Source organism: Amia ocellicauda, chromosome 9, assembly GCF_036373705.1.
Source record: "Amia ocellicauda isolate fAmiCal2 chromosome 9, fAmiCal2.hap1, whole genome shotgun sequence".
Taxonomy (NCBI): domain Eukaryota; kingdom Metazoa; phylum Chordata; class Actinopteri; order Amiiformes; family Amiidae; genus Amia; species Amia ocellicauda.
The window spans coordinates 29,726,537-29,742,226 of NC_089858.1; the positions used below are offsets into that span (position 1 = coordinate 29,726,537).

General features: G+C 38.8%; 1 protein-coding gene across 3 annotated transcripts in view; it reads left to right on the forward strand.

Moving 5' to 3' along the window:
• The first annotated feature begins 469 nt into the window (after positions 1-469).
• Positions 470-15,690, forward strand: part of rhpn2 (rhophilin, Rho GTPase binding protein 2) — a 34,399-nt gene continuing 19,178 nt past the window's right edge. For 2 of the 3 annotated variants that reach the window (XM_066714031.1, XM_066714033.1), the window contains exons 1-3: positions 1,156-1,252; positions 6,260-6,375; positions 13,996-14,124. In XM_066714031.1, the coding sequence (XP_066570128.1) occupies positions 1,178-1,252; positions 6,260-6,375; positions 13,996-14,124 (320 nt within the window). In that variant the 5' untranslated portion in view covers positions 1,156-1,177. Of the gene's footprint in view, positions 637-1,155; positions 1,253-6,259; positions 6,376-13,995; positions 14,125-15,690 lie in introns of those variants that run through there. The other variant, XM_066714032.1, reaches the window with a different exon arrangement.

Below are 15,690 nucleotides of genomic sequence, written 5' to 3' on the forward strand. Positions count from 1 at the left end.
ATGTATTTATGTATTTTCACTTCATTCAGTAGTTTATTGGTTAATGACTTATTTTCAGAGTATGTTGAACACTGATATATTCAAATAAAGCAGTGAGGTAGATACTGTGGTGATATGCATACAACATGATACATATTTTGTGGGGGAAACGTAAATGGTTCAACTTATAATTAAAGGTTGCTTTTTAACTGCGAGGATTATATATCATACAGTATACACCTACTAACAAAGATAAAACAGACTAATATAGTGTCATCTCAAAGTGCGGTTCCCGTGTCCCTATGCTCAATGTCAATAAGACAGTGTGCTATCGGCGTTTCCCTGCCAAGATGTTGCTAAGTTTGAGTTTTTGCAACAACCACAGCTCGGCTTCCCACCCAGGACAAACAGCGGGCGTGTCGTCACCCCGGGGCGGGGCCGGGCGGCGGGGCGGGGCCGGGCTGTCAGAGGGACGCGGACCGGAGCTCAGCGACGCCTGGCATCGCGGGAGACTCGCACCTGTCCGGCAGCGGCGCACGACAGCGCTCAGTTGAGCTCACTGAAGGACGGCTGAGACAGCACTGCTGGTGATCAGGGATGACGGATACTATCCTCCCCAAGGAAAACCGAGCTGGTGAAAATGGCTATTTTACAAAGGTAAGGCGAAACTTTTGAGAGAGTGGAAAGTTTGTTTCGCGACCCTCCGAGTTAAAGACGTGCGGGGAAGCGCGCCGAGAGACCCGGGCACCTCACCTGTCTGACCGCCTATCAGTGCCGTCTGTGTGTGTGATCAATGAAACTAAGAAAGGGCTTTTAAACAGATACCATTCCTGTCAAGCAATACTTTATTTTTAATATTTGCCTATTATTATTATTATTAATGTTGTTATGAATGACACGATCGGTATGATTTATCGTTTTTTTCCGTTTGTGGCTGGAGGTTGGTTGAACTTTGATTAATACTACTGTACTCATGTACACCAGTTAAGGTTGTACACCAGATGTGATTATATATAAGATCCCGAGTGTTGTTCGCAAATCAATAAGTAAATCAATTTATCTGAAAACGAATAAAGGCAGGAAACATGTGGAAGCTGAAATAGCATAGAAACACAATTTAAATGCCATCTGCGCAGGTGCTGCAGTGTGTGGTCGGCGGTGCCGTCCTGCCCGTCCCTGTGCGCAGTCACTCCCGGCGATGACGACACGCTGTACCGAGCGCAGGAGGCTCTGTTCCCGGACCCGTGTCATACACTGCCGTGCACAGGGCGCGGTGAGCTCAGGTTAAATATGCTTTCATAGTCTCAGAGCCTGTCATCACGAATCCTATCACGCCCAAAAATGTTGATTAAATGAGTCATTGCTTTTCCATGTATTTCGTATAAATATTTGGGTGGTGCATTTTCACAGGTGGCACCTGTTGCAACCGTGTACCGTTAATGGAGCGCGAAGAGAAACTTGGTCTAATGAAAGCATTGTAAAATAATGTACACATACATAGACAACGGTATAAAAACTGCTAAAGTATTATTGTATCAGATACTAGTTTATATGCTGATGATTATTACTATTATTATTGGTTAAGTGGTTGGCAATTATACTCCTTATTATATGTCTAATAATTATTATATAATTAGTGGAGGATCATTGAAATACAATGTGTGTGTGTATATATATATATATATGCACACATACAGAAAAAAAACAATAATTCAACGTGGCTGCTTTGTAATGCTTAACACAATTAACTTAACATTAATATATCATGTATAATATATTTACTCATAGGTTAAATGTGAAATAAAAGTATAAGGTATGAGTATGTTTATCATACAAAAGTGGGAAGAAAATTGCTTGCAACATTTAGATGTTCATTTTTAATCTGCTTAGTTATGTTTTGTAATTAGATTATAAAATTCAAAATCTCCCGTACCCAGTGCATTCTGGTCAGTAGTCCATTGTCAAGACACAATTAACCTTCAATATAGAGTATGTTCACCTCTGTTTGCAAGTGTGTCTTCCAGTCAGAATTAGAAAGAAACTCTAATCAGGTTCTGCTCAGTGTCTGTAGGGATATGAAGTATTTATGGAATGCTAAAAGATATCTTCAGCTGTGATAAGGTAAGGTAACTGAGTGCTGTTTGATAACAGGGTCTTGGTTTCTGATAAAAGGCATGGAGAATAGGTCAGGGAGAACGTGAAGGATATGAAGAACTGACATATAGAATTATGGATTTGAAATGCCAAAAAGGGATTTTTTCTTTTACTTGTAAATTCCACAAAGATTATGTTCAGCAGATGAAAGACATGACATGAATTATTTACAGGGCTAGTGTTATTAATCATGTAGAGCTATGTGTTTAAATGCATAGTTGAAATATAGTGGAATAAGATTTTTTCAAAAGTATGAGATAAGAAAGAAAAAAAGGACTGTAAAAGGATGTTTTTTTTTTCATTTTCTCTCCCCTCCCACCCCCCTATTCATTTACTAGTAGATTAATCCTTTTAATTTTCATGGCCTCTGGTTTTCTAGGGAAGGTCTGCACATTTCAAAATAATTCCTAACAACCCTATGTAATTTATTTCTAACCCCATTCCTTACACTAAATTACTTGAATTACAAAAACCCACTAAATTACTTGAGTATGGAATTGCATTTGCTTCTTGTGTACTGCAACTAAGACAAACAGTTATACACTTTATTTGATTGATTATGCATTAAGGTCACTCAGTTCCTTGCAGATAGATAAGTAAAAAAAAAAACAGTACAATTTTATATGTATTCATATAAACCAACCTGTGCCTCAAATAGAGTTTTCTTAAAAAATACCTCTAGAATTGAAAATGGCACAAAAGATTAAATAAAGAAATAATATAATATATATTATTATTGCTAATATATATTTTCACATTCTGACATTAGATATAATGCAACAACAGTGACTGCCAATGACACCGCAAATTAAATTTGAACAATGACCACATGGGTATAAAGGTTAGTACTTCCACCACTCTTGTAAAATTGGTTCCTGAACATTGCAAAGGCATTATTGTAAAGTGACTTTTAAATTTTTTAACATTCAGGCCTACTATAGTGGTGCTCAGTTCATATAATTGGTAGTATTCAGAACTGAATTTGTTTTTACAGGCACCTAAATCTTTACAGGTAAGACCTCTTAGTCTTTGTTATATCTGCTGCAAAACCTGAGCTGCCACATATTTTGTCAAGCATCTGCAGATAAACGTGTTTTTAAGAGCAGAAAAATTGCCCCTTTGTTTCCCTGACTGTGGTCCACACTGTTCCAGGCATTAGCCATTGTCCTCTACATTAATTCCTGTGTCAATTAAGAGCAAATAGAATGCAGTTTCAGGCCTGCGAGGATCAGAGTGCTCCAAATGTGTGTTTTATTGTATACCTGAAGTATGGTATGGACATGAAAATAAAAAAGTTCAAATTAATTGTTTTAATCCAACAGACTCCCTTTTCGCCCTGTTAATTGCTATATTTGTGAATGTTCGAGGATTTCATAAACAAAAGAAGTTGAATTTCTGCTGAAATACCAGGGCCGCTTTTGAAGTGAGTTCTGGTTTACATAAATGTGCTGCATAAACAAAGACTCGGAGGGGAATCCGCAGCTAATTCGATGGGATTTTGTCACTGTGTGTTTGTTGGTAAAGCTTTGTCTTCCTGAACGTGCTTCATCTTCTTCACACCCTCGTTGAAAAGACAGATTGTGTGCTGCTGGCTTTTCCATTTGAGCAACTGCTACTTACAGTGGATGCTGACGTAGAAACCTTGTCGTGCTTTTTCAGCACAAAACCACAAAACAAATTGACAACATCTGTACTCTACAAGAAGGCGGGTTTTGTTGTAGGATCTGCAGATGTGGAAACGACAGTAAAATTCCTTGGTTTTCATTGTAATGAAAACTCTTGGGATACGCCGAAAGCATCGTATAGAGCAAAATCACTGGCCGGTTTAGGATCTGAAAAATCTGTATGAGGGGAAAAGATTAGTATGAGGTTTACCACTGAGTAATTTGGTTTTAATGTACTTCAGTAGAAACTATATACTTCTCGTGTATTTTTTTTGTAATGCATTGGCTTTTGGTATAGTCTCTCTTTGTTGTTGCTCATATGTACAATGTCTGGAAGGCAATTGTCTGTGCCAAATCCTCAGAACCTTTTATTCAAATTTGTTAATTGGAATGTAACTAAGAAAGGTTACACAAAGCAAAGTGAAAGAGTACACATTATTCTCCATATTAAGATCTATAAAAATATCAACGGACAGAAGCAACTCCTTCATTTACACTTTTGTTTTCAGACATTTAATCATTCTCCATATGCAATTCTGTTGTGTGTGTGTGCGTGTGTGTGTGTGTTAATTACTCTCTACCCAGGGACTGGTAGTCTTTGTTCTTTCATAGATTGCTTACGGCTTACTAGAAAAATTGGTTTGGCACAGGACTTTGGCAGCTGTTCTTTTGTGTTTGCAGTGTTCATTGCCTTTATGTTGTATTTTGGGCAAGGATTCACATTGGTCACAGTGAAGACTTTAATGAGATTTTTTTTTTTTACACCTACCAAATGACGCATTACTTTTTGCTTTGTAAGTGTGCAACAACAGAATGATCACCTTGAAACGGCCCACACAATATAAATAGCTACATAAAAGCAATGAGGTTTAAAGAATTTCCCATGTCAACAGTGAAAAGGACAAAAACATTGAACATGGGCATAGGCTTTGCATTTTTCCAAACAGAGAATAAACAGTCAACTTTAACCTGCCTCATAACTTGCTAAAGATAAGGCCTCCCAGTTTAACCACTCAGTCAGATGCTTGTTTGCTATAAGAAATACCACAATACAGATTATGATTTATATTTGATCGTCCAATGCACACGTTACTGACCCACCTTCTCCACTCCCTGCTAAGCAATTACAGTTGCCTTAATGAAGTTATAAATTGTTCAAGAATGTGATGCTTCAGAACGTTTTGAAACATTACTCATCAGGTTAGCACAATAATAATAATTTCCCGTGGCGACGTCATATGGAAGAGGAAACTGCCAATAGATTTTTTTTTCTCAGCTTGACTTGGATGCCCGCCAGACATGTACTACTCAAAGAATGAACATACAACTTGTACCAAACGGTGCCTATTTCTAAATGGCTTGTGGTTCACACTTTTCAGTATTTAGCAAAAGACTCTATGAATAGTGAGAGAGAGACACACTCAAGTTTGACAATATTGCTACATATCACAGATGCTGAATTAATCCAAAGCAATCTGGAATCATTTGTCTTGTGCTGATAAGAGCTGGCTGACTCCTGCAGCAGCACCACCCATTGGAATTCACCCACCCTACAGTGGTTATTAATGTTTGATGACAGGCATTGGATATCAGAGAAGTTACCCCACATTCCCACCACAGGTCTGCTGGATGGGAATGAACTTGGCCCTAGTTACACTTATCAGATTGAATAATTGAATGCTGTTTAGTGTCCAGATGAATTGAGGAGGGGAAGGGGTGGGGGTACTTTAAATTGAGAGAAGCCCAACATTCACTTGCATAAAAGGGATTTTATGTAAGCATATAAAAACCTAGCTGCCCTCCTACCAGGACCACATTTTTGAATTGGGCGTAGCCACAATTGTTTTCTATTCTATTTATACATCTACGTGTTAAGAGGATGGAGCAATTCAGAACAGATTGTTTCCAGTGCTCTGTACAGCAGCTTTTGTAACTGTTGAGATAGACCATGGATCTCTTGTGATTGCCCCCTGATCATGTGTGTGACTAAAATATCTAGCAAACCATGAATGTGAATTAATGGTCTTGACAGTGCTTTGCATGCCGATAGTCTGTCTGTTTTAATTGCTTTTTTGAAAGTAAGGGTCATCAGGCTAGAATTTCACAAAGAATGCGGATCTGGGTAACTGAATATTGAGGAATAGGTACAGCTACAAGCCTACAAAATGCTAGTGACTTCTGCAGGAAAACACTCAATAGCTGCTAGAGTACAAATGTAAACCAAATCTAAAGTTGAGGATTATTGTTGGTCTTAATATTATAATGAACTGCTTTGATTATGCTTTAAACACATTTAAGGCCGGGAAAATATCTCAAATATCTCAAATATATGATGCATGACAGTCAAATTTACTGAAGGCCAAAAGATAGCCAATGTTCTAGTTATTTCAAGCATGATGTTATTGAAACCATAATTCTGGGTTAACTATTATTACTAATGATGTGTACTTGTCTGTTTCCAGGGCTGTAACCCCCTTGCGCAGACCGGGCGCAGTAAGCTACAGAATAAGAGAGCCCACCTGAACCAACAGATCATCAAAGAAATGAGGATGCGAGCCGGGGCAGAGAATCTCCTGCGGTACGTCTCTTTATCTGCCAATCTGTAATCTCTGTTCTTGAAATACCTGACACCGGACCCAGTGACATCAGCATTATTCTCAAAGTAAAACTAAAAATGCCTGTAGTGAGTGTTGAGATGCATAGGTATAAAAAAGGGAAACTCACATCCTCATCCTCATCCTCATTTCATTGCCATCTCACCTCCAGTGGACACGGTCACTGACTGGACTGAGTTTTTATTGGGCAGCAGTATGCAAATGTAATTTTTAGTTGTTGTTGGTAAAGTATTATGCTTTTTAGAGCAGGGATATCCAGCCCTTATACTGGAGAGCTACAGAAAACTGAAGAACTGATGGGTTAGAGTCCATTAGGACCAGGGATATGGATCATTTCAGTAGCGCAAGGGAATACAGTAAGCAATATCTATAGATGTCAGGTCTCCGAAAGTGTTCTGAGATCTGTAAAGGACACTCTGATAGGATTACACATTCCGTCAAGAGATTTTCAGAAACCCATTGTACTGCTTATCACTGGTAAGTGCTCCCTCCGGCTCCAATCCATTGTTCGCTGCAGCCTGAAAGATGTATGTTTTATTCAGTGACAAAGCAAGCCTCCCTGGATAATTTTAAATCCCCATGAGAACTTTTTTTTTTTTTTTTTTTAAGTCCAGCCCATTCCCTTGAGCGCTGCTTTGTGGAGATGAATGTTTTCTCTGGTCCTGAATTGCAGCCTGTGTTTAATATCCCATTGAGCAGTGGGATGACTGTATCTGTGGCTGTCTCAATGCCAGGGTCATTCTCTACTCTCTCTGCACTTTTTCATCAGGAAGAACAACCTAAATGACCTAAATGGGTTGGCATCAAAATACTCAAATTATTGAAATGCTGAATATATAGAACTTTTCTCAATTGCAGGCCTCAGACCGTACATTTTAGAAACACATTTAGCTTTGGAAATGGGGATGATATTCACAAAGATTCTACTTATGCTGTAAAGGATCGCTTTACAGCGATTGAAGCATAACTCAAGTAATCTCTCAGTCTGCCTGTATTGATTGACTATATAATGACTATTACAGACTCTACTAGTAACAGCATTTAAAAACGTACATACAGCTAAAGTCTCCTATGTTTCTGTGACATTGCTACACCATTATGGGGCACAGTTTTGATTCACTAACCCAGTATTATGTCTGATGTACTGAAAGGCTGTCCCAACGTTGTGCGTTAGCTGGGTTGGTCCCTGAAGGAGTAAAATTTTCATGTGCGTTCACAGTGATATGTAGCCAACGCCAAAGTTGCCAGTTTTGTTTTGTTATTTCTGCTGTGCGTCTCATCTGTGAGGAACATAGATGTGGCTAGGTAACTATCCAAAGGTGCATGGCAGTGGGATAGAAGCTGAAGAACTACATTCCCTATTAAACTTATTTTCAAGGGAGTCAATATGGATTGAAAAAGCTGAAAGACAGAACATACTGCCATTTGTTTAATTTTGAAATCATGAAGCAAGTAGACAAAACCTGACTGGGATTATATCTGACAAATGTTCTGCTTCATGGGCAGTTTTCTACTGCAGTGTGTTGCACCTGTTCTCTGAATAAAGAATGTTGACTTGGGTAACTGCTGTCTGGGAGATGAGATAAAGGAAGACCTGTCGAAGGGCCTTTTTTTACCTTGCTGTAATGATGAAAAGCAGACTTCATTTGGAAAGATTTTAGGTTTCACTTAAGGGTCAAGAGAAGTGATCAGATTCATTTAGAACTGTGTGTCTGATTTGGAAAGCTCTAGTTATCAAACTTGCTGTTTCAGATGGTTGACTACAACGCATACTGAAAGTCAAACTTATCATACAGGTTAAGGAGTGTTTACTGTAATGCACACGTTGCCCCTGGACCTAAGGATTTAGTACACCCACACCCAGGTAGTTTAGGTCAGTGCATGACAAATGCATTCACGTCACAAAAGTGGCTTTTCTGGAATTTAGTTTGCTGTGGTTTATGGGTAGCCACTGTTACCTGCTATTACTCAGTTTTATGATATGTAGGTCAACTCATCTGAACTAATGTCTGAACTAATGAACTAAAGTCACCCTTCTTTTGACACATTTAGCTTAATAAATATTATGTATTGAACTATATATCTATTGTCTATACATATGTTGTCTATATAAACTATTCTTTCAGATGAAAATGTCTCCTATATGTTTAAAATATAGAATAAGGGGGGACTTTTGGCATATTGATATACAGATTAATAATTATCACTGTATGTTAAAAATGTGTTTGTTCCATCAGGGGATGGGAGGGGTGCAGATACTTCTGTCTGTGACGGTTCATATATACACATGATTACAGCCTTTCCCAAGGTTTATTTTATGATTTTAAAACAAGTTTTCCAAGTGACCTGCTTAGTCCAGCTCTGGCCTCACCCCTGAGCAGAGTTGATGACTTAACGAGAGCTGCCAGTATGCGCACACACCAGCCTGAAGGTAGATTTTGTATTTTAATCATGTTTAAAGATGAAGCACAAAGAGGAGCAGGAATGGCGTGAGCACAGTTGTGTGTACTAAGGAAGTGTTTATTTAGCTTTAAGGTATTTGACTAAAATAAATAAACAGCTCTCACCGGGGGGGTGAAAGGGACTGTATGCATTACAGTGAAGAAGATGTTCAGAAAAGTAAAACCCCTTATTTGCATACACAAAGATAAAACATTGTTTATTGACAATATGGTTTTTAACATTTTCTTACAATAGGAAAATAAGAGATACTTAGTCCTCTTGGTAATGTTGCAAATGGAAATGTAGGCAGCTCTAAAGCTTTTAAAGATGGTTTTCATTATTGCTTGATTTGAAAATGTATCTTTGACTTAAATCAATCTGCAACATATGTCTAGATTTGATCATTAGATGTATTTAAAAAGGCAACAATCTAGGCCCTGTAACACTCTCTGGCTCAATGTTTCAGTTCGGTATAAATCTTAGCGACACACCCTGTAGACTGTATAATTGGTGTTCTGGAGCCCAGAAGTTTTAAGTATTCATCATAACTTTAAAATCACAAACTGTTTAACTATAGGAACAAAACTCAGTGTTACTACTGTCTTAATGAAAATCTCAAACACTTACACATACATCCACGCACGCACACATACAAATAACCGTCAGAGCAAGTTAATTTACCTCTATACTGTGTTTATTTGTCATATATTCTTTTTTCTCAAGCCATGACTATTAAAACTCTGCAATGTGGTCTTATACTGTGAAGCTTAAAAAGTTGACATGGAAAGGTCATTTTTAATATCGAAGCAGGAGTAGGTTTGCTCACTTCAGCCTTTAAACCTGCTTTTACACTAATCCATTTCTATAGCCATTGCTTGTGCTGGCTCTGTTTGATGTCAGACCTGTGAAAGAATTCCAAGGGGAGGCTACCTTGGCAATGGAATGATGCCAGAGATTTCTTTCCCTATTCAAATTAGTGACCGGTTTCAGAGATAATACAATCACAGTCTCACTGTTTTGTAAGGAAATAGTTACAGCAGAATGTATTAACCTGTTATTCAAGTAAAATGATCTGCCCCTAAATATGCGACTAGCTGCGACAACAAGAATGGTTCGAAAAATGAAAAAGCTTGATGTACTTGTTGATGTTAAAAATAATACTGGGCTGCACCTCAAAGTCAATGTTTATACTCTTAAGTCTCCTTATTTAGAAAAAACACTACTTTCAGCTCTTGCAGTTTTGCCTTATAATTTTAAGTAGTTTATTTTTAGGTGTTTTACATTGTAAACCTATAATGCATGTTCCATACAGTTTGGACAACACTGAAAAAACAAAGGGAGAGATCAAGTTGAATGTGTAATAGTCAATTTCCATTCGCCTTTTAATCTCATCTTAATACTCCCCCCAATCTGGAATTGCAAATCAACTTGGCCCTTTACAAACAGGTGCTATCCTCTCTTTTTTCACAATGCACAGTGCTTTAGCTTTTTAGGAAAATGTAATGCAGCTCTCACTCCTCACACCATGGGCACCCGGTTAGCCACAGGGGATGCTGTAGTGTTAAACTTCAAGATACCCCTCAAGGCCACCCAGCCCTGGCAGTGCATGGGTAACATGTTTTGTTTTGAGTAATCGTGGTAGCCCATAGTTCCCAACATATGCTCTGAGCTTAATTGTTTGTACTGCAGGCGCTGTTTATTTAGATGCATGTCAAACAAACAAAAAAAAAACTTGCATTCCAGCACGTAACCTTCCTGTTATGGTTGGTATGAGCACATGTGCTTCTGCGCAGTGTGCAGCGATAGTGGAGAGGTTTGAAATGAGTTTTGATCTGTGTTCGATTAACATAGCTCTGCTCCGGAAATGCTCGCTGTCAGCCATCAAAGCCCTCCGCATTCTTCGCAGTTTCACAGCGCAGATGGGCTTTGCACAGCATGTTACAGAGGGCTGGTCTCTGCCTCTGAGGAAGAACTGGCAAACAGGTCATAAAGTGAGGATGATCAACACAAACTCAATTAAAGGATAGTTACTGCTCTCCTGCAAAGTACTGGTTTATGAAAGGTGCCAGATAGATAAACTTTTTGTTGCACTGCAGACTGAAACATGGTGTACTTCTTTTATGATCAGGGAGCTGTGAAGAGGACCCTGATGTGTTGTTGTGCGTTGTTTCTGAGATTGTTCTGATTCAATTTCCTTAAGTGAATGAACAACACAGCAAGGAATGTCTTGGAGGCATGTGTGCACTCGTAGGAGCCTAACTGGTGTCTGTTGTCAGGTGCACTTATTGTTTCCAACAAAGACCATGCTCAACTGGTTTTTCAGCAGGTGAGCGCTGTGTCTGGGGTGTCCCTCCCTTCACCATAGCCCCAGAGCAATGCGCTGTTATTACCTCTGTTTAATTGGCAATCTAAAAAAGTCACATGAGGATGTATTGGAACTATCTCTGCACACATGCCATAGTCACTGTAACACTATGCTTTTCTGTCTCATCTGTTCTAATTATTCCAGCTTGAGCTAAGAGCTTGATTACCATTTTCCTAGGTATTGGGTAATTGTTTGTACTTACGAGGTCATAGAAAAAGCATGAATACCTGGCTGATGACTTATATTTAAACCAGCAATCTTTGGACTTTTGGGCCCAACCTGTGTCCGAACACAAGACTTTAGCAGTTGAGCTACTCGGGCAGCAATCATGATAGATATTTGCATGTTACTCACAGAATTCTTTTATATATTTTTTTCATTTTTATTTAATTTTTTGGTATTTTGAGGGGGTCACTATTCAATTCAATAAGATGTTAGTCATGAAACTATGTATACCGAAAAGATGGTCTTCAAACACTGACTATCTCCCCAGCTTCACAGCCCATTGAGTTACTGGAGAGCAGTGGGAAAATAACCTTCTCTTTAAATGCTTTATTGTTGCCGTCAGTCAAATGCACAGACCAGCACCTGTGCAGATTTACAGCAATCTTCCCGAGTCATTACCACCAGCAGAGCTGGGTGTGCAAAACACGCAGTCTAACTTATGCTTCAGAAAACCAAGCTGCATATTGACGGGAGATTAGTAAACATGTATCTTGTTGTGATTCTTGCACACCAATTTTTTTTTAAAGATTTAAAATTGAATTTAAATGTTTGGATGGTTAATTCTTTGATAATTATACTCATCACATTTCATAACTAGACACTCACAAAAGTATATTTGAACAGCTGTGCTTTATCTTAATCGTCCAGGGTCTTGCTGTGAAACTGGTGTTGAAAGTAAGACAATAATAATAATAAAAAGCAATGTTCGTGGTAATATATTGGAAACAATGGTTTCCAGGAAAGTAAATGGACTCTCTGAACTCCAGATCATATACAGTGATGTGGATAATGGCAGTGCTGACCAAGTTGAGCTGTATAAAACAACAGAGTGTGTTGTTTCCTTTGTTTTCTATTAAACACCTGGAGATATTGGCTAGTGTAAAACGGGCGAATCCTGGTCTCCTTATTCTGGTGTGGGTTTGTAGAGACTGAAAAGGACTACTCAATTATTTTCAGATTTTAATTTGATCACACTTGAGGTGAATGTAGAATTTAAGACTAAAGTGTTTTCCAACATTTTCTGTCGCTCTCTGTTTACTTCTCTTAGAGAATCTTGTTTTGTCGTGTAATATTTTAGAATAGCTGATCAGGAATATGAAGCATGGCAATCCAGGTAACTGTTAGGTGGTTGTGAAACTTTTTTCTTGCCATTAGGTAGAGCTTTTTTGTTTTTAAATTATTCTGGCAGGAAGAATGGCTCCTCTTTAACTTTCCCAACTGTTCCTGGTGCGATAAACTTGATAGTTTAGCTTTGACAGCTGCAAGTTTTGGCATCTTCTTTTGTTTTGGAGGTACTGTTATGCACTGGTTGACAGATACTAAATTAAGCTCATGTCTTTAGCGCCCAACTGAGCTGAAATTTTAAACAAGTCTGGGTTCGTAATTAGGATTTTAAGAATTGAAACTTCTGGGATTTCTTGGGAATGGCTAAGCCTCTCTAACTTCTGCTTAATAGAAGTCAATTGCCTGGCACAGTCAGTGACGTCAGCAGCAGAGCTGTCTGTGACACTGCATAGCATCTGTGGGTTAGGAGCTCTGGGCAAGCACTTGTAGCCTTATATCATTTGTGAACAAGGGAAATGAAATGTGCCAATCCTGGTTGAACTTTGATAATTAGCCAAATGTGCTTATTTATCATTTCCTTTATATGTATATATTAGACTGTGCTGTACAACAGAGGTTTTATCTGAGGTCCAATCCATACTGGAGCTGTATAGAAGCCAACAGTCATGCTGATCTAAAACCCCAAGACATAACAAAGATTTCTCCGTCTGATAAAATGACAATCATTCAGTGTGTTTTCATGAGTATAAGAATTCTGATATTTCTCGTATAATGAATTCCGATATCAAGTGTCCTGTAAACACACTTTTTGGAAAATGTATCAGAATATTCCGAAAGATGTTGTTTGGGAAACAGCAGCTGAAAATGTCTGATTAAATAGGAAAACAAAAAAAATGTATATCATGTAAACACGTTTTGGAAAACTTATTGAAGGAGCATACTTTACATGTGCACACTTTGACCCCATTCTCCTGTAAATGAGCTTAGCTATTGAATAATAAAAATAATTCAAAGGACTATTCATCTTCTTCTCATTATTATTAGTGTCTTGATGAAGGCTTTTGAGACAAAATGTCATGTGCTTTTGGCTTCTCTTGTCCATTACATGGTTGTCTATACATCGGAAGTAATTAAAGTTAGTAATTTTTCCATTTGAGTGCAATCGTTTTTTCTCAATATAGGCTGTAGGTAGGCGTTGGTACAAGTCTTATCTAATGTTCACATATTGATACAAAAACCAAATACTCTAGTTCGAAAAGCTACATTCTTTATACATGACCTGACCGAAAGCAAAAGGTGGAACATTAAGTGTTTTGAAAGGAAACATTTTGAATAGCGAGGCACCAAATTTATTTTCATTACCAGCTATCAGGACCCTGAGACTGTTTCTTCTCACTTTGATGGCTCTAATCAGCCCTCAGGCTCCTTCCATTCTCTGTAAGGCTTTTTATTCAACTGGAGTAATTTTTTTCCCTCTCGTTTCCAGGGCAACTTCCAACAACAAAGTGCGGGAGATGGTGGTGCTGGAGCTGAGCTATGTGAACTCCAACCTGCAGCTGCTCATGGAGGAACTGGAGGGGCTCAACAGCTCCGTGGAGGTCTACCAGAACGTCCGGTCAGTGCCAGCCCTCTGCTGATCCAGACTCGCCCACACGACAGCTAAAGCAAACCCCCTTCAGCTATTTTGAGGTGTACCTGGCATACACACCCTGTAATTTGCAATGCCTGCCTCATTTTCTTGAATGTATTTTCCTGCCTTCATGTAGTTTCCCATTGTCTTAGGGCAGTCTAGGTCAACAGGATCTGAAATAACTTGTGCCTCTCAGAGAGGAAACGGCATTGGGAGGTATACTGGAGTGTCAGTGTAAATCTTTTGCAATGGGCAGCAGTACAGTATTCTTCAAGTTGGCTTTTCTGAAGCTGTGATTGCAGAAAGAGATAATCAGGAAATAACAATCTGTCTAGAAAGAAGGGAGGATCTTGCCTGGCACATGCTTGGAGACTGTAAACAGGTTAGAGAAGAAAAGAAAATCTGTGCAAAGCGATTTCTTTAATTAAGACCACCCTGATTCCCAGGGAGTATGAACTGCTTTGAAAACTGCAAGAACAGAGGCCCATGAAAATTGTCATAAGGTTCACAAATCACTTTTAATCCCCAGGCACTGTACCAGGGTATTAGACTGACATGCTGTCAGTACATGGTCATGCTCTGAAATAACTTTAAAAGCCTTTGCACACAAACAAACAGGGAACCAAAGAGCATTGACTTGCTATTGCCAAAAAGGCTTATGTAACAAGCATGTGGGGAACAGGAACGGCCTGTTTGGTTAGACACAGGTGAAAAATACAATCTATGGGTTACCAAGCCATGCAACCTTATCAGCTAAGATAAATCTCTACCTCCCTTCAGTGAATTCTTGCCTTAAGAAATGTGCGATAACATGTGTCACCAGCCACAGCAAACGGGCACATAGCAAATATCTACCTGTACAACAGTGTTTACAGTACTTTGAAAAGTGCAAAACATTCTACAATTAGCAAGATTCTATTTACAACTGTTGTTTAGCAAGTTCTTTGTGGTTTGGAAAAGCATACATTTGCACAAGTTTTTGAGTTTTGTCCTTGTCATACCTACTGTGTGGGTTTACGTAAGTGACTATTATGTAAGTGTTTTCAAGATGCCACATTTTGATCAGACTGGGATACTCCACTTAACATACATTTCCACATATGTGTGAGCCCTGGACTCACATTTGGTTACTGCTTGTTAAACAACCGTAACCAGATACTTGTCCCATCAATAGCATTCTACATGGAAAAAAATGAAAAGGCTATTTATTCCCTGAGAAAGACTCAGTCATGACTTTTCACAGGTTTTATTTTCAACCTCTTTGCTAATGGCATGAGAATTGGGCTAAGACTTAAATTTGGTGGAGATTATGATTAGAGTCATTACTGAGCAGTGAAAAGCAGCCAGTAATGTTGTAAGAGACTAGGAGGTTACAGGGTTACGGTGCCTATTTGCCGTCTTTACTTTCAAACATCTGTGTGGAGTAGCACTTAAAAAATCAGTAGCAAGCGCAAAGTTACAATCTCCCTTCCCCTCTCAGCCAGCACTTGAGTCAGCCCATCGGTATTCTGTACCCGCTCTTCAGAAATATGCCTTGTTTCCACTGGCAAC